Genomic DNA, 23,939 nt, shown 5'->3' on the forward strand with positions numbered 1-23,939 from the left:
TGCTTGGGTCGACTGTTATGTTCACTCGCTTCGGGGGAAATTAAATTATGAGTTCATCTGGAGCAATTAGCGTAATGTGACCCCATTCTCGTGACTGCAGTGAGATCGTAGTGAAATCATCAGGTCCTGAAGGGGGGGTCAGTCTTCCTTATTCTCATGATAATGAATGAGTGGTTCAGTAACAGTTCAGTCCAGGTTGCTGCAGTTCTTACAGGAGAGTCTGTGTTGCTCCAGAGAGACACTGGAGGAGCTGCAAGGGGATCTCATTAACTCAACCACATGTCTTATTAAAGCAGCTATTTCCTGTTGTGTGCAATGCAGAGTAAACTATCTTCCTTCCAACACCACCAGCGGTTCCCTTGTGATGCTGCACTCAACACTTTCTTGTGTAACTCTCCTGTTTCTGCTCTTCTGTGTTCTTCTCTGTGCAGTCTGAAGCCAGAGGATGACAGCAGCCAGTCCTGCCTGCAGCCCCACCTCAACCCAGTCCTCACCTGTCTGCCTCCCAGCATGCAACAGACACCTGAGGGAAGGCAAAGCCCTCCCAACCAAACTGCACCTGCGCTCAGCCCCGGGTGTGTGGCTCATACTGGGTGTAGCTGTGGTGCTGGTGGGGATGGGTGTGGCGGTGGCGGGTTACGTGTCTGCTGTACCAAAGCCCGTGGGTGGCCGCGGCAGTACCCACGTTGAGAGGATGAAACTGGCTGGGCCCGTGGTCATGGGAGTGGGCCTCTTCATCTTCATCTGCGCCGCCACGCTGCTGTACGAGAACAGGGACCGTGAAGTCCTCAGACTAGAGACGCCTGAGGACCTTGAGGATCTGAAGGGAGGAGATGGCTGGGAGGATTCACAGGAGCAGCCCAGCTTCAGCTGTCAGGAGCAGTGGGAGTGTAAAGATGAAGAGCAGGAATCCTGGGCCACTCTGGCCCACACACTCCCCCTTTTAAACGAGAACTGGGGTCCTGCTCCTCCTCCTACTCCTCCTTGCAGGGACAGACACAACATCAGCAGCAGCACCTCCTCTGCTCCTCTGGATGCAGGAGGTAGAGATAAAGAGGAGGTGGACAGAAAGCAGGAGGGAGCAGAGGAGGGAAGGTCAACTCTTCTGGCCCGAGTTCTGCACCACCAGGAGCCCACTCCTCACTCCTCCTCCTCCTCCTCCCCTTGCCCATCCGTTTCTCAGTCCTCCGTCCACTCAGACTCATGCAACTCCAGCGAGATCAACTTTAACGTACGGACATGCTCTCCTTTGCCGCCCGAGCACTGAACTTCTCCTGTCTTATGAAACATGCATGAAGAGATAGATACATGTACAAGTTTCACGTGCAGACGCTCTAACGACACGTCTATGCATTCCTCAATAAACAGATAAAATGTTTGTTAGTATGTTTTGGATTAGTGCCTCTGATTGGCGCAGTGGCTCTGACTCACTGTCTGTAAAGAGTGTTTTTGTCCTTCATCGTTCTCTGACTCACCCACGTTTGAGAGATTGGAGCTATGCTGTTTGATGTCAACTCGCCATCTTGTTGTCTTTGAACTCACCCATGCCAAAATCCCTAAAGCCGCAGCTTATTTGACCATATTTGGACTTGGGAAGGATTGCTAAAACTTATTTGGGTGCCATTCTGTGAGACGGACACACACACTCTCTCTAGGCTTTCTCTCCCTCACACACACGTCTTCCCTGCAGAGGTACAGCATCTACATTTGGAGGATGAGCTGGTCTCAAGAGTCTTTATCTAATCTCACACATACTCTTTATCTGAGGGATTGTGTCTCAATATAAGCCCTACAGTGGTGGAATGTACATTTACTCAAGTACTGTGATTAGGTACTGTTTTTAGGTATTTGTACTTTACTTGACAATTCCCATTTTGTGCTACTATATACTTCAGTCCTCTACATTTCAGAGGGAAATGATGTAATTTCTACACCACTGCATTAATTTGACACCTTAAGTTACATTTCAGATGAATATTTGACAAAAAGAGTAATATAACAAACTTATAAAATAACAACATATTGTTTTAAACCAGTGGTTTCCAACCTTTTTGACTTTTGACATCTTACAAAGAGCAGTGTGTAGTCAGGGTTACATTTCAGATGTCTGAGTTGTTAACAGCTCCACCAAATATTGATTTTTCCCTCTAAACTTCTGACATGGTTTCATTTCAATAAATGTGAACATTATCCAACAATTCACCATATTTATTTTTTCCTCTCCCATTAATCATCTCACAACCCCTCAGACTTATCTGTTGACCCTTTGAAGAGGCCCAACCCCTAGGATGGAAACCACTGGACTAATCTAGCTAATTGTAGTTCAAACTAGCTCCACCTCCAGCAGCTACAACAGTAACATGCTGCTTACACACTGATGCTTCAGTATGAATAATATAATGATGTCATATATAACAATATATCAGTCAGAGGGACCAAACAGTAATTTTACTTTAGTACTTTAAATACATTTTACTACTAATACTTATGTACTTTTAGTTTAGGATGATTTTTTATGCAGCACTTTTCTTGTTATTGAATATCTTTACATTGCTGTTTTGGTACTTTTACTTAAGTAAAGGGTCTGAGTACTTTCTTCCGCCACTGTCAGTATAAACCAGAGAAGCATATAAGGCCAAACTCCTCTCACTCGACACCTACAACCACACTATAAATACCAGCTAGTGCTCTGTACACACTCAGGCTCTATTTTTTGTGTGTGTGTGTGTGTGTGTGTGTGTGTGTGTGTGTGTGTGTGTGTGTGTAATTCAACTTTTTTTTTTCTTCAAAAATTCACAGTGTCAGCTCCTCAGTTTTCTTTCTTTCCTTAAATGTGGTGAGGCGAGTTGTTAAAGAATTTCAATCAGAGGCCGGATAGAAAAGATCAATGATTCAAAGAAGAAGAACAAAAAAGGATAGAATAAAAGAAATCCCGTTGAGGCTGTTATGAGTTATTCCTGACACAGCTTTACTGAGATAAGCGGTCCTACGAGTCGTGTAACTGAAGCTTCACTCTCCCACCATCCCAACCTTTCATCTCTTCATCATCTGAGTCCTACGCTTTTTTCAGATACTCCAGTAGTTGGATATCTCACTCCTTGGCTTCTGCAGTAAAAAGGGAAGAAAAAATTGAGAAAATAGAGCAAAACAATGCAGAGTAACGTCAGGCACAATTAAGCAAAAGCGAGCATGTTTGAAAAGCTAGAGAGGTAAGGGGTAGGATTTTAATTATCGCCAATGTGTTCTCCTCCAGCCTCTAATTACACAGGGGTCCCCTGTGTAATTAGGTTTAGGGCTTTAGGGCTGCTGAGTATTTCCTTGTTGTTTGGGCCCATGCTGGGATCCTGTCATCCAGATGACGACTGAGACTGAAGTGAATAATCTGCAGCCACACACACTCACTAAAAAACAGTCCCCATCCACACACTGGGAGGACGAGTTTGTGGAGGTAGCTATGCTGTTCTAGGATGCCAGATGTATATTTCAGTAGCAGGGATGAGTTTGGGGAGATGTGTCTGTTCTTGACTGAATCTTGTAACATGCTGCCAGCCTCCTTCGCACTTATCGCCCAGAAAGGCAGCTCTATCTCCTCACTCTCACACATAGTCCTTCGCAGCGTGAGATGCTTTGTTGCGTTCACATTTAGGGTCCTTTTTTCAACCACGCAAGGTGGCCTACCTACCACGTGGTAGGTAGGCGCACGGACAGTGTGGGCGTCTCCATGTGCACCGGCTATTTTGGTTCATGTATGTAATGCAGGGCAACGTGCAAAAGGGCTGAGTGAAGGTGAACACAGATCAGTGATTATTGGTGATTAGTAATGTGGTGATTATTAAATACTGTCTCAGCCAGTCACATCTCTGCTCTGAAACAGTTGAGCCAAACATTATAACGAATGGAAAGTTTAACTTCTGGAAATGTCTGGATGGTTCAGAGCATCACATGAACACGTCATCACACATCTGCAGCCAAAGACAGATGGACTAGTTTTGTTCATCAGTTTCTATGATAATGATAGAAAATTTAAAAAAAATAAAATAAAAAATTGATTTGGTGAAGCTGTTTATGTGATTATATTGGATCAAAGCTATTTCAGAAATAATGTAATGTATCTCACCTCCTGTATGGTTTCAGTTAAGTATTTAATGTTTCACAACAGTGTTTGCACTGTAGTGAGTGTTTCAAAAATGAAACATGAGAGGATACTTCAGCCAAAAAGAAAGTTGGAAAAGAGGCTGATGAGTTGCTAGCCTGATTTCTCCTTCATAAATAGCAGAATATAATTTTATAACTGACCGATCTGATGTGTGTAGAGGTGTGTGTAATAATATTGTAGCAGTCTGGTGTTTTCAGACGACTTAATGAATGTAAACAGTGAACGGTCGTGCGTAACAGCACTGCGCTCTGGTGCGGCACTCAGAGGCTAAAAATGTATAAACACATGAGTCCAGCTGCCTTCAGATGCTTCAGGGATTAAATGAAGTGAAGAAGAAGCTTTTCTTACAGTATAAACAGCTGTAGACAACAGATACTGTAAGAATCACCCACACTCATTTATAGATCAATGCAGAATGACTTACTGACTTTCCTGCTTCAATCAAATTGAATGTTATTTTCTGTGTTGATTTTGGTTGAAGAATGTTTAATTTAAATAAATTATTCATATTTGAAGTATTAATCTGTTGTTGCAACACATCTGCAGCAAGTATTTAGTTTGATCCTGTTGATAAAATCATGATGTTGCCTCACAAGTAGACGTGATTCTGATGTGTGTTATCAGGGCAACATCTTGAACCAAATGTCAACCAAAATACAACAAGTGTCTTTACACTTTTTCATTTGAATGAACCTCCCATCTTTGCACCATGCTCTCTGTGCTGGTTACCAAATTTTTGTCAGACAAAATTACACATCAGAGTGTTGCTTGCACTGGTTGTTGCACCGCCATGAACATACTGTCTATTCTATTGTCAAGTAATCGATTGACCCCTCCCTATAAAATGTCAGAAAATAGTGAAAAATGGCCGTGACCAACAGTCCAAAGCTAAAAAATATTAAGTTTTACTCTCGATACAAGACAAGACATCAGCAATTGTTCAGACCTGAGAAGCTGACTAACAAATGTTTGGCATTGTTACTCGAAAAATGACTCAAGCGATTAATAGGTCATCAAAATGGTTGCAGATTTGTTTTCTGTCAGTGGATGTAACGATTTATCGACTAATTGCTTCAGCAGCAGCAGAAGTAATATCGGTTTTGGTTTTTCAGATAGCTGACATGTTGTATAAACAGTTTAATTTACCAGGCAGTAATCCTGATGATCAGAGGGAATTTCAACATCTTTATCTTTACACACATGCACAGACCTCTGCAGGGGCTCAGTACATCTCTCTGCGTGTCTAAGATGACGTTATGTAATTCACGTCTAATGCTGCATTGAGAATATGACTGAGTCTGAGAGAGCAGTTTTGTGTGTGTGTGTGTGTGTGTGTGTGTGTGTGTGTGTGTGTGTGCGTGTGCATGTGCATTGATACATATCTGAGCTGATGGACAGGAGGCGGTAAGCTGCTTAACCCTACGCTGACTCAGGACACATGCAATTCCTCTGTTCCTTAAGAGAGAGAGGAGCTGTGGTCAACATCTTTCAGTGTAAAATATTCGCTGAGGATCAACCAGCCTGAAGATGCACGTCTAACTTCACCTGTTACAGCAAGAAAAGAGATTCAGAAAAAAAACAGTTTTTGTGATTAAGTGGGAAGCATGAAGCATTAGCTGGATGGAAAGTGTGATGTGTTACCAGCTTTATTTCACGTGTTACATTCATACTGTTAAAATGAACCAAATAACATTTTCTGACACTTAAGGAGACGTAAAATCCCTCTGGTTCCCAAACTCTGCATCCTCTTCTCTCACAGTTTTTTAAGTAAAGCTGTAGTTTGCATTTAATCCCAAAACTTCAGTTGTATGATCGTCTGCAGCCGTTCGGCAGCTGTGATTGGTGCAGAACAAATAGCAGGTGCATTACTGACTAATCCAATTTCAGTCCAGCTTCCGGGCTCCTGAGCAGTCCGCATGGTGCCGTCAGTAGAAAAAGTATCCCGCTCAAAATGAAAGGACTAATATTCTGTGTTTTTGCCATCATGATGTTTACACCTGTTCGAGGTAAGACAACATTGTTTCATCGTTCGTCCTTTAATGCAGGTTTGGATCTAACACTGTTCTGGTCTAAAACATTACTACTACTGCAAAAATGTACACAATTAACACCTTAAAGTCCAAGAACTGGGAGTGAAAGTCCCAATTTGATTCATTTCTGGTTGATATTTATTCATGAGCAACATATTCTTGCCAGTTTCACAACAATTCTTTTAATTAATAGTTAATTCATTAATAGTAAATAGCTATATGCATTGATTTCTATCAAATAAATAGTCCACTTGAAGTGTGAAATATCAACAGGACCTGTTCTGTTACGCTGATATATTTTTATATATAAAAAAGGATTTGACTGAGAGGTAATATAAAGCTCTGTCTATATTGTCATACACGCCGTGGCCAGTGTATTAGGTACAATTACATAAAACTAATACAATCTAAATATCTTCAATGTCGATTGTTTTCTTGATTAATAAATACATTTGTTTGGTCAATAAAACATGTGAATATACTGAAAATGTCCATCCCAGTTTCCTGGAGTACAACTTGACATCTTCAAATGTCTTGTTTTGTCCGACCAACACTCCAAAACAAATTTCCTATAATGTAAGACAAGCTAAAGCAGCAAATTCTCCTTTAATGAGCTGGATATCTCACATTTCTGGCATTTTGCAGGAAAACGACTTACACAATGAAATAATTGCATATTTATTTATTTATATTTGTCAGTTGGCTAATGAATCAATCAATTGACTGATATTACAGTAAATTCTACCTTGATGACAGTTATAAAGTTTATTTTTGGTTAGAAATGTTTTATAGTGCTTTTGATTCAACTTCAGCATTGTTATTTTGCAGGTTCTAAATTATAAATACATAATATTCATGAAGGTTTATTGTAGAGCTGTTGCATCAGACTACATTAGTTTTAGCTGAGTGTAAAGAGTCAAATAAACTGGAAACTGAGTGCATATTAAGCCTTCAGGGTTAAAATAATGAATGCTACACGTCAGAAACATTTGTTCAATACATCTGCCCTCGCCTCACTATTCTTTGTCTGCTGGTTCACCTGAGCTGGCACTAGCTAACAAGATGAGAGGGGATCAGCATTGTTAGTTGCACTTAAATTCATCTTATGGGGCCATGAAAGAGATTAGTCCTCCTCCAGCAGCAGCCTCCAGCAGTGCTGAAGCCAGCCATTTAGCAACCAGACCTCAGAATGAACTCTATACCGAAATCTTAGACAGAGAAACGCTGAAGTCCAAAAGTACCTCAATCCTAACATGCTGTATCCAAATGTGCTGTCTTTATAGTTATTTAAATGTGAAAAGTCAGTTATTATTAACTTGAAATGTGGATTTTCAGCCAATAAATCACCAACTTTAGGAAGCTAACAGTTTCTGGGTTTAATGCAGAAACCCAGAAACTGTGTTTCGCATTTTCAGAACTTCTTTGTACATTTGAGTAGTAGGAATAATTGAGAGTTTGTGTCCCACTCCTGCCCTATATACTGCTGCCAACTCTTTCTATTAACTCCAGTATCTCTCTGGTTAACAAAAAACACGATGCTGCCCTAAGACTTGGAGCGCTCCCCGAATAATTCGAGTCATCCACTCAAAGAAACAAATTCCAGACTGCTGGAGAATTAAACAAAATATTTCGGAGATACTCAAATGCTCTGCCGAATGTGGCTCATCATCAGTTTGGCTTTCAGCAACGCTTAGACATTTCACACATCCTGCTCCTCTGAATAGTAAATGTGTCCAACAAGCGATTACATAAATGTCTCAAAATCCAGAATAATTTAAAGCATCTCATCCAATAATGTAGGTTGTTTATAGCTGAATGTTCATGATTCATTCAAGTCAGCTTCATGCTTGTCATTTGTCAGTTTTAGTCAATATACAGGACATTATTTACATTTAATTTTCAATATTACTTTAACAATTATTCTCCATTATTTAATTGTTTGTTAGAGTCTTCTTTCGCACCAAATTATGCCAGTAGAGCTTTACTGTATTAAACTGTGTGTTGTCTATGTCATGCTCTTTGGGCACAGGTGATGAAGATGAGCAGCTGGAGCAGCTCATGGAGGTGGTAGCATTTGAGGAAGAGGAGGATTTGCTGGACTGTTTCCGTTGTGACCTGGGCTTCTGGGACGCCTGTTACACCACCAAAATCAAGTGCAGTCTGGGGGAGCGCTGCTACACGGGTCGAGGGAAGGCAGGTGTGTTGGATAAGACCGTTTTTGTTTGTCAAAGAATGTGTTTACTGATAAATATTTTACTTTAATGTCATACCCAATACCATCAACTTCTCTCCCCAGCTGACGTTCTGGATATCAAGATGTTGGGTTGTGTGAAAGCAGACGAGTGTGATGTGGAGACCACGGTGGAGCTTTTCCCTAACAAAACTGTCCTTGTCCTGACCAAACACTGCTGCGATACGCCATTCTGCAACTCAGCACACAGACTTCCAGTTGACACTCTTTTATACCTCACCGTGGCCCTCCTAACTACCTGGCACCTAACTGAAGCCTCAATAGATCACAATAACTAATCTGCATTTTTACTGTATGCTGCCAATACTAATATTTGTAATATTTTACTTGTACTCCTACACCAACACACAGTAATTAGTATGAGGACTAAACCAGTAGCTTCGATTTATAACAAAATGTCCTCTTGTGACACCAAACCATTCCCAGTGACAAAAAGATTCTCAGTCTCCCCACCTTGACTGGAATTAGCCGAAAGTCTGGCAGACCATTTTTTCCTCATCTAAAAATTTCACTCATCAGATAATTCACTAAAGTTTGCACACAAATTTTACTTTACACCGGAGCGCAGCTTTAAATTAAAACTTGTTAACAGGAAACTTGTGCACTAAATGTCAAGACTCTAAAGGAGTCTACTTGTTCTGGTATTGTTCTATCAAACCCATTTGGGAACAAATCAATAAAATAGTTGGAATTATCATTGATAAAGCCCTTCCCAGCTGCTCTGCTCGTTGTCTTATTGGGTACAAATGAATATATTGTTATAGTTTCAGGAAAAAAGGATTGTATTAGCTGCCTCAACTGCTGCTAATTAAACCATTATTAAGAACTGGGTTGAGCCCATTATAGTCCTGAACCTGGCTAAACCTTTTTTCAGATGTTTGTTTACATGAAGGCTCCACTTCCAGAGTTGATACTGTGATAAACTGGTCTAAAGCTTTTGAGATTATCAAGGGGCTTAACTAAACCCAACCTTTAGCCTTGCCTTGATCTCATTTCCTTTCACATAACCTTTTCACATGTACGTGTATGTTTGTAATTAGCATATATTGTTTGATGTCTCTGTTGTCACTGTGGTTTGTTACTATGGATTTACTATTGTGTGCTGTTCTGGGTGTTTGTTTAATTGTACATTTACACTAACTTGTAGTTTTTATTTGTTTGGGCTTTTTTGTGTATAATTATTTTACTTTGTCTTTATTTTGTTTCTTTTCCTTTTTTGCATTTGTTGTTTATTGATTTATAGTTATTGTTTTTGCCATCTTTTTTTCATTCCTGCGGACTAACTCCTGTTCCCAGAGTGGAGTTCCCTTTGTGCTTGGTGATGTACAGTTTTGTTTTGCATTATCTCAATAAACATTTGATCATAAAAAAAATGTTTACTTGTATTACTGTATCTGTTTTAGTGTGTGGAGGTTTAACATGTACAAAAGCACCATACACTCATTGTGAATACTCCAAAAAAGAGCCATGAGGATAGTAAATGATGTAGCAAATGCTTTCGTGAACACACTAACATGCTGTTTTTAAAGACACATGCTTTGAAGTTCATGGATCTGGTAGAATTTAACTGCACAACTAATGTACAAAGCAAGAAATAATTTACTTCCTGGCAACATACAAAAAAATGTTATTAGACAGAGGGGGGTTAATTTAAAAAACATTGTACCACTCTGAAGAGAGTGTATTTCAGTTTGCAGGGTGAGTTTGTGGACTGGTTTAGATAAAGAACTTAAGCAAAGTACAAATATAAATCAATTCAAGAAGATGTACAAAAAACAAATTTTGGAGAGGTACAGAGATGAGGAAGGAGCCTTGTTTCTCTCAGGACTGTGGCGCTCGGTGATGTTGTTGCTTTTATTGTTGTTTTTCTCTGAGTGTTGAAAACCAAAGGAAAAAGACAGCATAAAGTGATGCTGAAAGGGCTACAACCACACAAGGTAAAGAAAAATCAGCTTTACTGGAGTTTTGTACATTTTGTTTGAGTTCTAATTTAAAAACATCATTTAGATGATGATTGCATTAAAGGTTATTAAATTTATCTTAGATTAAACTAATCTTACTAAAAAGTCGAACAGTTTTGTATAACATTTAATATTTTGTAAATAAACAAATTCTACGAAACATGAGCTGGTATTTTCTATGCAACAATTTTAACCTTTGTAAGAAACACAAACTGTTTTTGTGTTACAGTATGTTTATCCATAAAATAATTCATAAATGTCTGCTCCTTCAGTAATAGTCTTTTTTTCCCCCAAACTTGGATGAAACTAAGGAGTGACTGCACACACTGACCACAGAGCTGTAGAAATATGTTGGCAGCTGCAGCAAAAAAAAAAAAAAAAAAATCAGCTGTGATTGAGCAGCTCCCCAGAAGAGGGCAGAAGGTCCTCTTTCATGAAGCGCTGCAGGTCCAAATCTTTGTCCTCCAGGTCCAGGCTCAAGAACTTCTCCACCAGGGACCTGCACCTGTCAGGCACACGGACATGTTTAACACACGGCTGTATACTGAGGATTTGCTTTGTCAATTTGTGTAGTCTGAGTCAAACAAACCTGTTAGCCTGCTCATCTGATGATGCTTTGTCAATACGTTTGATGGGTCTTCCTGTCCTGTAGAGTTCAGACACCTGAACAAACACACAGTTAGCTTATGTGAGCATGCTGTGTGTGTGTGTGTGTGTGTGTGTGTGTGTGTGTGTGTGTGTGTGTGTGTGTGTGTGTGTGTGTGTGTGTGTGTGTGTGTGTCTCTGCCATTGGCTACCTTTTGGGACAACATTCAGGAAAACCACTACTTCGTATGGGTAAAGTTAGGGTGTCTCCAGGTAATGAATGTACATTTATGTAATGCCATCAAAAGTGACCTAAGTAAACGTGTCTGTCATAGGGTACTTTCAGGGACACATTTCAGGCTAAAGATCAGTTAATTGGAGACAGCTTGCAACTGGGGACAAAATCCATGTCCCAAATTAGAAAAAAGGTTAGGGTTAGGTTAAAGTTAGGATTAGGAAAGTAGTGGTGATGGTTAGGGTTAGCCTCCAGGAAATGAATACAAGTCTATGTAATGTCCCCAAAAGTGACCTAAGTAAATATGTGTGTGTGTGTGTGCGTGCGTGTGTTTGTATGTGTGTACCTCCACTCCTCTCTGTACAAGGCTGGTTGGCAGACCTGCCAGGGTAGCGATGTTGGCAGCATAGCTGGATTGGCAGATCCCTTCCTTCAGTTGGTACAGAAACACCAACTCATCCCCATCCACTGCTGTCTCTAGAGTCTATATACACACACACACACACACACACACACACACACACACACACACACACACACACACACACGAATATGCAACCACATACACACACAAATATGCAACCACATACACACAAAAATCACATTCACATACTTCTAATGAGGTAAAACAGATCTGAAGTGGAGCCTCATTAGCTAATTGGGTATTTGGAAGTTTGCTGTGTCAACAAAGCTCTGCACCACATTAGTTTTCCATCATATAACTTCATCTTGCATTCACACAAGTGCTTCAGGCTACGTTTAATCATTGTGCAACTTCAGATAGAGTATCTCTCAGTACCAGCAGAGACAGTAGGCCAGAGGAGGGAAGCAGGCCTAGCTGCAGCAAACTGTGGAAATTAGTAGCCAGGAGGACATGAGGGACATCTGCAGGAGCTTTTATCAGCCAATGAGAGATCGATGCAGCCAGCAGGGAGAGCCCATCGACCTGAGGAATAAACATTATACTGTTGACTGTGTTTTTCAAGGATGAAGTTGTGATGGGATAAAGATCTTAATTTAGGTTAAGCTCTTTACTCAAACCCTTGATCGCCTGATATTGAGTTGCTGCCATGAATTAACCAATTAACTGAACATTCCTGGCCTCTGTCTGCCCGCCAGATGTCCCCTTTTACTCGTTGAGAAAACAATATGTCACAAACACTAATGATCATATGCCATCAAAATCTGTGTGATCTTCTTGATTATAATGTTACTTCATCTTCATCAATGACAGTGTATTGTCTTGCAATGGAAAAATAAGCATCTTTATTATGAACATGCATACAAGAATGTAAATACAGTCGATATTTTGTATCTTTTACTTTACTTTTTAGTTTAAGTGCTTTTTTAAATAGACAGATACATTTGAAGATACACCTCAGAAAGAAAGCACTTCAACAGAACTGCTTTGTAACTTACAAACTCACTCATTCATGTTTAGCAGGCTACAGATCCTCCACAAAGGAGAGCTGTTCCCACCAACCTGCACCACCACAGCAGCAGCAGTTTAGATCTGCAGAGGCAGATATGTTTATGTTGCCTCCTACAGGCAAAGAAGGTAATGCCTGGTGCAATTTTTAATACAATACTTGCAGGTAATGACTCTGGCAATTTCTTTCTCATAGCTGTGTGTATTTGCTGTCATAAAGTGCTGCTGCTGTTGCTATTTTCTTGCTGATAGGTGGGACATGTTGGGTTGAACTGAAGGTCTGTTCATGCGGCAGCTCTAAATTGAATAATATTGTCTGGATTTGGTTTCAGTTGCTTCACATTAATGAAACTGTTTGTCCTTTTTATGTGTTTGCGTAACAATGATGGATTTAATTCACAAAGCTTCTCCTTACAGTGTTAGTTCCTTTTCCAAATTCATCGATGAGAATTAATGAGTTGCCAGTACTGCTGTTGAGAGCCTGGGCCATCTGGAGAATAGAGACACAAACAGTTATAATGCACTTTGTTGTTTTATTGTGTGTGTGTGTGTGTGTGTGTGTGTGTTGTGTGTGTGTGTGTGTGTGTGTGTGTGTGTGTGTGTGTGTGTGTGTGTGTGTGTGTGTGTGATTGTGTGCGCACACACATTTTTGTTACCTCCTAGGGACCTTTTCTAAAGTCCTGGTTCAGGTTAGGGATACGGTGTGAGTTGAAGTTAAATTAAGGTTGGGGTTAGGCATGAATTGGTTTTGGTTACAGTTAGAGTTAATGAACAGATGTCAATGCAATGCCCTAATAAGGATAGGTGCACAAACCTGTGTTGTGTGTGTGTGTGTGTGTGTGTGTGTGTATGTGAGATGGCTGTAGGCAGTAAATGCTTTTAAAAAAATGTCTTGACAGGTGGAGAGTGGGAGTGGAGCTGGAGGACAGTAGTGTTGGAAGTTCATATTTTTTATTTCCACACCCACACACTGACACACAAACACACACAGGAGCTTGTGTGCATAAACATGCGTGTGTGTGAGTGTGTGTTGGATACCTGGTTGAGGTCTATCATGAAGGTGCTGAGGCCTACAGACACAGACTCTCTGCTCTGCATGCGGGTGAAGATGCCATCCACCACACCAATCTCTGCCTCCTTTGCCGGCACGTCGGAGCCAATCAGAGCCATAAAAACAATCAGACCCACCTGCCAAAGAAGTTTCGGTTACAAGTCAGGGTTGGAAAAAAGCAACCTGCTTTTTTGAATCACTAAGCAGGATGGCAGAAATAGGGAAGATTGACATGCATCAAAATGTTCACGTCATCAGACAACTCAAAAAGATTGCAGGATTATTAAATATTATGCATTGAGAAAATAATTTAATATACTGACACTGAGGTTTTTGACATTCGAGGCAGTTCCATATTATGGGCCAAGTTGGATATATTGGAGCTTTCAAAAATATAGTAATTAAGACTTGGATGTTGATATGAACGCTATTTGGAAGTTGAACTCATTATTTCAATAACTCCAATATGACATGACATAAACTGGAGTGTAAGATGAAGACATTCTCATTAAGAAACTTCATTGCTATCTTTTAATTTATTGTTCTGATTGTGTTTTCTGATGAAGTTGTAAATTGTAGTTTCCCTCTACCAATTAGTAAAGGAAAACAGTCTGAAAAGACATACACACATTTTAATATTATCTTATTTGGTAGGGAGAGACCTGTGCGTCATGACAAGATGTCATCCTTAAAACATCATCTTGTAGATTCTGAAACGTGTATATGTAGTGTAACTAGTGGTGCTGAAGAATGTTGAAGACAGTCTGCAATTATTTCCTTCCAGTTGTTTAGTCATCTTTTGTTTCATAAAGCTCTCTATTAGTGTTGCTGTACCAATATGCCTAAGCACAGCTTATTGCTGAGTGTAGCAAACAAAAGAGGTATCACTGGGATACGAGACCAGAAGCAGTGTATCCAATCATACCTGTTTTAGGTAGATACTCTTTCCAGATGAGTTGGGTCCAGTGATGACCTTCACTCTGCCTTGCATCTCAGAGCTCTGGAAAGAGTTGGCCACAAACACCGGAGAGCACAGCTCTAACAGTGGGTGTCTAAAAAAAAAACAACAACAAAAAAACCAAATAAAAAATCAAACGTAGCAAGCTTGTACTGCACTCTTCCATAAAATACCACAAATATATTGTTTGACATGAAGTGTGTTTACCTGCCCTGTGTGATTGATATCTTCCTGTGGCTGGCTAGTTTGGGTGTGGTGTAGCCGTACTCCTGGGAGGCGCTGCTCATAGCCATCAGACAGTCTAACTCAGCAGTGAGATCCAGAATCTACATAAAACATACATTAAACAAACTGAACGTCCTGAACAGATTTTTTGACTAATGAAAACGCAACACACCACAGTTCCCAGAGCTCAAGGGGGCCGTGCCTGTGAATTGGAACAGAAGCTGTGTTTTAACTATATTTTTGTGCAAATGTGAGCATTTGGAGCATACAGATGGATAACAAAGGTTTCAATTCTTTTTTAATACTTTAAAAACTATGAGACTTTATTTTTTTCTTTTCCATTAATTTAATTGCAAAGTTGCAATCTGCAAAAATAATTAGACTATTCCCATCACAGCAACATTGTAAACACAATAATTCATCATCTGACCTTATTGCTCTCCCTGCACTCAAAAACCACAATTAAATTTGCAATTGCAGCATATCCATCTGTCATGAGAGAGTTATCACAGCACTGGAAAAGAGATTGTAATGGGATCAGGACTTGTTTCATAATCATAATGAACACAACTAAAAGAAAAACTGACAGCTAATCACAACAAATCCACCTATACACATTGGCAATATTACTTCCATGCCAACAATGATATTGTTAGAGTGGGACTCATATGAAAGTGCACCTTGTAGAGGGAGGCGCTCCTCTCCAGGATTGCATTCTGTAACTGAGTCATGACTGCTGTCTCCATGTCTGAGAAACAGGAAGTTCACTATCAGGAAAATATGTTGACAAATTATAATGATTGTTTTGGTTAAAAATGTCAGACACATATTTATCATGTAAATGTTTTGTGTTATTGAAAAAGTAAGACCTCTAATGTCACAGTGCAAGTCCCCTAAGAGGTCGTCCAGCTCCTTGGTTCTCTGGCTGCGGTAGTGCAGACGATCCTCGGACAGAAACTGGCTCCCACACACACACACAGATATACATAAGTGTTTGAACTTTTAGTACATTTTCACACAAACTAACATATTAAAAAGGCTTTAAGATTAAACACAGACCATAAAATCAAGCCCTTCTATCTCAAAATCCTCTTTCTCCACCATACTGGGCAGCCGAGGGACAGAGAGCAGGAATCCAATCTGTAGGGAGAGTCAGACAATGATGTACTGTATGAGCTCTGATGTGCAGGTGCTCTAGAGAAACAATTCCCATCAGATAACATGAATTCTGCCAATAATATAGTACATGTGCAACAAATGCTTCAATACAAATGTATTTTTGGAAACATGTATCCACCAGGGCTTTTGTAGCGATAAATCTCAGACCAGAGGGATGTAGATGACACAGCAGGAGGGGATGCGAGCATCCAGGTGCTCCAGCTCTTTCCTGGCAACGTCTGTCAGGAAGTCGGACAACCCCATCATCCTCCTCTTCTCTGACAGACAGAGAGAAAGAAAGCAGTTAAGGCTTCCAATCGACCACCATATAAAAAGGTTCACAACATAAACACAGATGTGAGACCTCTGATCAGGCTTTTTATGTATATTATATTATTATTTCTGCAATTCAAACAGAGATTATTTAGTTAGTTTTACATCCAGTATGGTGGCACTTACTCTCATCAATGGCAGGATCCACATTTGGTTTGATGGTGAAGCGTCTCTCGGCTATGCTGGTTTCAAAGTCCACCTACATTCAGAGAAGGAGCTAAACTCATTAACACTCAACATGGTGTAGTGTTGAGCGAGTCAACAAAAGCCAGAATATTTCTCAGATACGTGGCTGTGTATTAATGTGAGTGTCTCACAATGCGGCTGATAAGAGAGGCGATGTAGTGGAGGTCATCAGAGAACCCTTCACTGATGTCACGAAAGAGCTGAATGGACTGAGGCAGGTGACGCACCGTGTCTCGAATACACACTGCACTGTACACTGTCTGAAACACACACACACACACACGCACGCACGCACGCACACACACACACACATACACACACTATAAAACCTCTTTGTGCACACTTAACAAAGCTTGTCACATGGATGTAGTAATAGTGTTGGTCCAACCTTGTAGAGACTCTGCCAGTCAGTCACTTTGGTGTGAGAGAGAGACATCCTGTGGAGAAGAGTCTACCATACACACGCACGCACGCACGCACAAACACACAAACACACACACACACACACACACACACACACACACACACACACACACACACACACACACACACACACACACACACACACACACACAAAGTAAATCCCAGTAAGCATTGTGGTAAATGGTCAAAGATGTAGAAGAAAGAAAAGTCATTGTTCATAGTTGTTACTGGGATGTTTCTGATGTTGCGTAGCGAGGACTGCAGAGTGTTCAGGGAGTCTGAGTTTCGAGGTGATGTGAAGAAACGTATCACTTCCTGTCTCCTTTGTAACACGGCCAGGTCCAGTGTTGGCCGCAGAAACCACTGGCTAAGACAATGAATGGTACAAACAAGCATACATGTCATCTTCTAGTCTCTGACAGTATATTGTGTGCATGCAAAATGATAATTAAATAAATAAAAACATGTCAGATTTACCCAAATGTACATTCAAACAATAATTATAGCATAGAATTATAATCACCATAATATCATTAGTTACAGTACCAAGACAGATGATGCATTATGTTGGAAAAGCTGACACATTTATCTTGTTGCCATAGATACAAGCAGCAGTAAATCCTCTGCTTAAATCGCAAAACAGCAGTTTGTGTGTCAATATGAGACAAAAATTTCATTTTTGTTGCTTTGATAGTGTTTGTTTCTAATGTTCTTAATAATAAATGTACATTTATAAAGTTTATATGATAATTTTAACCAGTTAGTAATGACTATATAATTGTTTTGTTTATTATTATTATCACTTTCATTATTGTCTTTTATGCATTATGTTAAATAAGTTATAAACTTGCCCTGCCTATTAGAATTACTCATAGTAACAGTAGTAGTAGTGGTGGTGGTACTGTAGCATTACTAATGGTATCTGACTAATGGTATCAGTTCCATATACCAAATCCACACATTTTGCACAGCTATGATACAGCATGGCAGTAAAGACATCAGTTAAGTTTAACTGATCTATTAACTGGTCTTAAAACAGCTGTCTTTTGATTAAGTTAAGGCCCCTTTATTATTTTGTTGCCGTGTGATTCAACTCTAGCAAGACATTTCTCACCGAAGCAGTTTGGAGCCAAACTTGCACCTGCAGCGGTTCAGTATTCCTGTAACACAATAATGACAGAAAGTTAGTGTAAACAGCATCACATTGGGCAGAGAAGAGATAAAATCGTGAAAGTCAACAGTCTGAGCAGCGTACCATAAAGACTGAGTCCTTCTTTTTCCCCTGAGTGCAGCTTGTACACTGATGGGTGAAGTTCTGATTTGAATATCTGCAGCACACTGAAACAAATACAAAATCCATAATGATCTCTGAGCTACTCTTTGTGTCTTTAATTAATCTGATTTGAATAATGTATTTTATAGATAATAATTAATAATTTGATGCAAAATAATTTTAAAACTACAACAAAAAGAAAAGAAAAAGAAAATATATCACAGAACTAACAAACTACTCATCATTTTACATATATTAGTAGAAATGTGTATTAAACAGCTGCACTGTAGAAGTTTTAATTATAATTGATGAGAGATTCAGAAGATCAGTTTCAGCTTTCAGGGACATACATTTGTATTGGACAAAGGTCATTAATGTAGAGACTGTGCTTGAACACTCTTACCTGTACGTGTCTTGATCAATACACACCACACCTCTACTATATTGGGAAGAAACACAATGCATATTTCAGAGAAACAGAGAACGATGAAAATTGTTAATTCACGGATACTTATTCTGTTTCACATTAGACAGTTTTGGTTTGTTTGGATGATAGAGAATAAAAAAGTATATAAGGAAAAAAAAGTAATGCAGTAAATGTATGAATACTCTAAAAAAGCAATGCTGCAAAAGCATGATTCACTACGGCTTGCTTGACAGACTAAACGCATGTACTGTAGCTAAATACAGTGAAATAAAAAGTCATTGAAAAAACTCTTTCATGGTCCTCATTATGAAAAATGTGTAATCACAGCCCTGTGTGTGTCTGTTTGTGTATGTTACTTCATTTACGTGTGACTTACAGTGTGTAGGCGTGAAACTGTAGAACAGGAACTCCAACACTGCTGTCTTCCAGCTCTACTCCCACTCTCCTCCTGTCCAGACATTTTAGCAGAGCACCCACTGCCCTCAGCTACCCACCACACAATCACACACACACACACACACACACACACACACACACACACACACACACACACACACACACACACACACACACACAAACAAAACCAAGAAATTGATAATTCATGATCAGTTCTTGCAGATAGATGGACTGAGGGATGAGTGGTATGTACTGTAGACAGCTGACTCACCATCAGGGGTGAGTCAAAGGAGATACAGGAGGAGAGGTACGACATTTTGTCTTTTTCTGAAATGGAGGCAGGAAGGAAAGGCAGATGGGCAGCAAGTAGCCTCTGCTTACCAACCTCCAGACCTGCAACATTCATGCATATTTAATGAGATCTTGCCCAGAAATTGATGAGGATATTTGCATTTTATGAGTAGGTGTCTGTTTACCAAAGTCAACATATGGATAAGTAACCACCTCTGGTTTGTAGTCTGGGTTTGAACCTGGGACACAACGGAGAGGAGTATGAAATAACAATAAACAACAGTTTTCAGAGAGAGAGAGAGAGAGAGAGAGAGAGAGAGAGAGAGAGAGAGAGAGAGAGAGAGAGAGAGAAATAGGTGAGAATTAAAAAGTTCTCATTAAAGTACCGATTTGAGATGATAGCACTGAGCCACTATAGTGTGCTCAGTAAAGGCTGCGTATTACATCACTCTTCTCCCTTATCACACTCGCTGGCTGCAGTGTCAAGCTTCTCTAATCGCATATCATTCCCTTGACCCAGAAACGTCTTGTCTCTCACCACGTCAACAACAAAAAAAGAACTAATTCTTCTGGTGCATTTTTTCCCAGGGCTCACCCAATTGTTGCAGGAAGTGGGTCATGCAGCGCTCCTGCTTTGCACTAGTAAGGATCACATGGGGACACACCTCCTGGATGACTACACAAGAGAAAAAAGAGAGGGTTATAAGGAAAATACAAGTATCAATTTATAGACAAGATAATGGTTTTGGAGCAATTGAAAATAAAAATAAAAACAATTTAAGGAAGAGACTGGGTTAATTGCAGGGGTACTATTTACCTCTGGCCAGCAGGTGGAGCTCATGGTTGTCAGGAGTGTCTACCATGTAGTGTAAAGAGGAGTCTTTACCATCATAGAAACAAAGACCCAGCTGTCCATGCTGGACCAAAACACTCAGTAAAACCTAGGAATAAACAGAGACAGAGAGGAGGGTGTATCTCAGTGCTGCAGTCCAGTCATCTGCTGGTTTTATTTGAGATCTGAGCTGGATTCCTACCTCATGTGAGTCTTCCTCCTCTTCTTCTTCACCACTTAACCTTAGGCCATTGGGACCAAAAACGTGCCCTCCTCCTCCATCTCTTCTCAGATTTTCTATTGCTGCCATGATGTCTTATTTCTGCATAGGAACAGTCAAATTAAGCTAGTAGTAGTAATTTGGCTGTATAAAATGGGTACAATATGTAAGCTAACTAAACCTGCAGACTTTCAACTAACTTAGCTATCTAAGGTTATTCAAGATAGCCGCCATTTAGCCAGGCCAGCTATTTTAAGCTAGCTTCCTTTAGCCAAATTAACAGTCCAGCCTTAATTTAGTTAGCAAACACTTACATGATAGGTTGGGGCTTTTTAAAGTAAAGCCGACAAGTTGTGTGTATCGGAAAAAGTCCGACTTGTAACTGAAAGGAGGGTGATGATAAGATATTTGTACCTGTGTCAGCAGAAAGCTAATGCTACCCGTTTTAAATATGCTGTTTGGCGCGCTCATCCCGTTGTCATGACAACAGCGTCCTGTTACTGATCTTCATTAGTTTCACAGAACAATCAGACTCAATCAGACTTAGTAAAAGGACAAATGAAGAAAAGTTGGAAGGGAAGAAAGTGTGGAGTTTCCTGGTGAACTGTTATGGAGGAAGATAAAGGGAAGTATGCGAACTAAAGTTTTACAGTAGGCCTAATTAGGACTCAAGTGGAGGAATAATCTTAGATTTTGTAGGAGCTCCTGTGCTCTGTACACTGCATAGCTGCAGGAAAACATTGTTTATTGGTATCAAAAGGTTATAATTAATACTGTGCATGCTGCACACTGGAGGGACTAACTGTGCACATAACTTCACTCATGGTGTAAAATGTATTCTTCCATAACTGCAAACTGTAAACTACCAGAAACATTGTTGTGTTAGTGTGAAGAACAGTAACAGATAATATCTGTGGTGATTTAGACCACAATTTACCTAAATGTATGTCTGTAAACACAATGTCTTCAAAAATGCTGCGAAAGAAAATACTCAGCAGATTCATGAATAAGGAAAATAATTGCAGCCCTATTATAAATTATAATTAGGTTAGTCATGATTACAATAGAAACTGCAGTGGAAAAACAGTAATGATAATGTCAAGTCACAGTATGAATGCAAAAATAATTTATTTTATACACAAATAAAGAAACAGTCAGATACAACAACAGAACCCCCAAAATCCCAAACTTCCCCCCCAGTGAGCGTTATGTTATTTAGCAATAAATAATATAATAAATACACTTGTCATACAGTATACTTAATATTTAATATAAAAGAAATGCAAATTCTTGGTGCATTGCAGCAATTGACAATGTTTCATACTGTGTGTGTGTGTGTGTGTGTGTGTGTGTGTGTGTGTGTGTGTGTGTGTGTGTATACACTACGAGAACATTATTTTCTTAAATCTTACTCATGTCATTATAGTCCATGTGGTGATGATGACATTTTTTATGACATACATAAAGGATGTGAGTAGGTGTGTCACCCAAAGATAAATCTTAATAACAATCAATATGACAATAAATTAAGATAGATAATAATAACATTTACAGTACATATTATTAAATCATAACAGTATGCTATGATCATTTTAAATTTATAGAAAAACTTCTTTGATCCTATTTCATATTTGAAAATCAAGAGCACATTATTCACTAGAAACCAGGTATCGCTGGAGAAAAGGTGGAAGAGGCAGTTTGTCAGTCTGATTCTGCCTCTGTTGCCCTAAAACCTGACGAATGGAGAGTCCACATAAAGCCATCAGGGCAGGAGGATCACCTGAGAAGGAGAAAGAAAAACTGCATTAAAGTTTGTGTTTTTATGAGACCCAAGTTACAGTTTCCATCCTCACTGTCACTGCTGTTCTAACTGAGGCAGATTTGTTGTAAAAACATTACACTCACGCGTGGCGCCGTTCAGGTATCGTAGTCGTATGGTGGCGCCTCCTCTCACACTGCTCACCGCTGGGAACAGCTCCACCCCACGGGGAAGGTCTTTAAAAGCTACGCCGAGGAAGCTGCTATCGACAACAAATCCCAGAGTCCCTGCGTCAGCGTCCAGGACCAGCAGGACACGTTCAGGGATGGGTAGAGGTGTCTTTGCCCCCTTTGTGTCTGTCAGGATATGTGGTGAAGTTAAAGACCCATAATCTTCTATAGTCTCAGTGCAGCACCTCCTCTTTCCAGGATACAGTTTCAGACTCTGTCCATCGTGCCAAAGCTGATTGGTTTTAAGTTCCCAGCCCCAGGACTGCGAGTCTCCGCCCACCAGCACCTTGTACCCCGAGGCCTGCAGAGGACAGTTCTGCCTGGAAATACCCACGACGGCGTGACTTCCTCTGTGATCAGGGCTCCACACCACCTCCCAGACGTGAAGCCCACTCTTCACCCCCTTCTCCGCCCTCACCCCATCGCTGCTCCGCTCGACAGGTGAACGTGTCACTTCATGTTTGCAGGCAGAGAGCGGGAGATGAGGGGAGCGGTTTTCTGAGCTCCAGTGTGAGCGACTGTCTCCAGGAGAAACTGGGGAGGAGTTCAGAATGACCATGAGGCGAGAGGATGCCGGGACAGCCCGTGAACAGAACGCTGATGGAGAGGAAGGAGGGCTGTCAGCTGATCTGCTGTACAGCCAGACAGACAGCGAGACACCCATCGGTAGAAGCGAGATGAGCACAGGACGCACACGGGCAGGGTCACCAACGCCTCTGTCAGGTGTCGTCAGAAGGAAACTGAGGAGAAGAAAGACAATAAAACTCTAATTAACACAAAAAATATATACAATGAATACCTTTGTACCAAATTAAATATCTAGGTTAAGTAGCTAATTCAATAAGGGGTTATTTATGGAAAACGAAAAAATACAAAAATTGCTCAATTTTGCTGGAATTGGTGCAAAAATGATCAATGAGATGTTCACCTGGTAGAAGTGACAGTCTCCTATTTTCAATATAAAAGTAAAAATGTCGACTATTAAGGCAAAATGTCCTAAATTTCATATTGTAAGATATACTAAAGGTTAATGATTACTGGTGCATGTAAACAGCATTGTAGTGTAATTGATCGCGGTGGAGTTAATTCTAGGTATTCATACTGTACCGAACAATACTTTGTGCTGTTGATGGATTTAATTTACATTTTAAATGCTCATTATAGATTTTAAATGTGGTCTGCTGCATCTGTCAGTGTAGATTTAAAGGTAAAATGTAGTGGAGTAGAGCTATAAAGTAGCTTAAAATTAAAATAAACAAGTAAAGTACAAGTACCTCACAAATGCACTGAAGTACCGGATTTTAGTAGTTTAGTTTAGTTGAGTTTGCACAAGTTAAAATTTACACAAAAAATGACATCATATACAGTGCAGGGAGAGGCAGAAAACACAAATGGGCTTATTTAAAGCTGCCACCCAAAACATGTTAAAATTTCACAATATTACAGAAATAATATGACCACATAAAAGTGAGAACAAACCAAATTAATATTACAACGCAGTACTACTTTCATATGGAGCAGATTATAGGG

General features: G+C 40.0%; 3 protein-coding genes across 3 annotated transcripts; 1 reads left to right on the plus strand and 2 right to left on the minus strand.

Annotated features, from left to right (window-relative positions):
- The first annotated feature begins 445 nt into the window (after window positions 1-445).
- Window positions 446-1,336, plus strand: LOC133982848 (uncharacterized). Its single transcript, XM_062421689.1, has one exon. The coding sequence runs from the start codon at window positions 446-448 to the stop codon at window positions 1,265-1,267; it is 822 nt and encodes a 273-aa protein (XP_062277673.1). The 3' UTR covers window positions 1,268-1,336.
- A 9,446-nt stretch (window positions 1,337-10,782) lies between these two features.
- Window positions 10,783-20,510, minus strand: msh5 (mutS homolog 5). Its single transcript, XM_062423097.1, has 25 exons — window positions 20,403-20,510; window positions 20,186-20,309; window positions 19,964-20,044; window positions 19,554-19,607; window positions 19,349-19,470; window positions 19,058-19,167; window positions 18,658-18,693; window positions 18,237-18,319; window positions 18,096-18,141; window positions 17,210-17,348; window positions 16,947-17,009; window positions 16,690-16,818; window positions 16,499-16,571; window positions 16,208-16,317; window positions 15,935-16,021; window positions 15,751-15,838; window positions 15,562-15,629; window positions 14,864-14,982; window positions 14,624-14,750; window positions 13,686-13,835; window positions 13,063-13,137; window positions 12,018-12,164; window positions 11,565-11,702; window positions 10,988-11,061; window positions 10,783-10,903 (listed from the first exon to the last, which is right to left on the minus strand). Exons 1-25 carry the CDS (start codon window positions 20,508-20,510, stop codon window positions 10,783-10,785), a joined length of 2,472 nt encoding a protein of 823 aa, XP_062279081.1.
- Window positions 20,511-22,069: 1,559 nt separating this feature from the next.
- Window positions 22,070-23,073, minus strand: si:ch1073-228j22.2 (SPRY domain-containing SOCS box protein 2). Its single transcript, XM_062423098.1, has 2 exons — window positions 22,326-23,073; window positions 22,070-22,200 (listed from the first exon to the last, which is right to left on the minus strand). The coding sequence occupies exons 1-2, from the start codon at window positions 23,071-23,073 to the stop codon at window positions 22,070-22,072; spliced, it is 879 nt and encodes a 292-aa protein (XP_062279082.1).
- Window positions 23,074-23,939: the final 866 nt, after the last annotated feature.

Source organism: Scomber scombrus, chromosome 7 (assembly GCF_963691925.1).
Source record: "Scomber scombrus chromosome 7, fScoSco1.1, whole genome shotgun sequence".
NCBI classification, from domain to species: domain Eukaryota; kingdom Metazoa; phylum Chordata; class Actinopteri; order Scombriformes; family Scombridae; genus Scomber; species Scomber scombrus.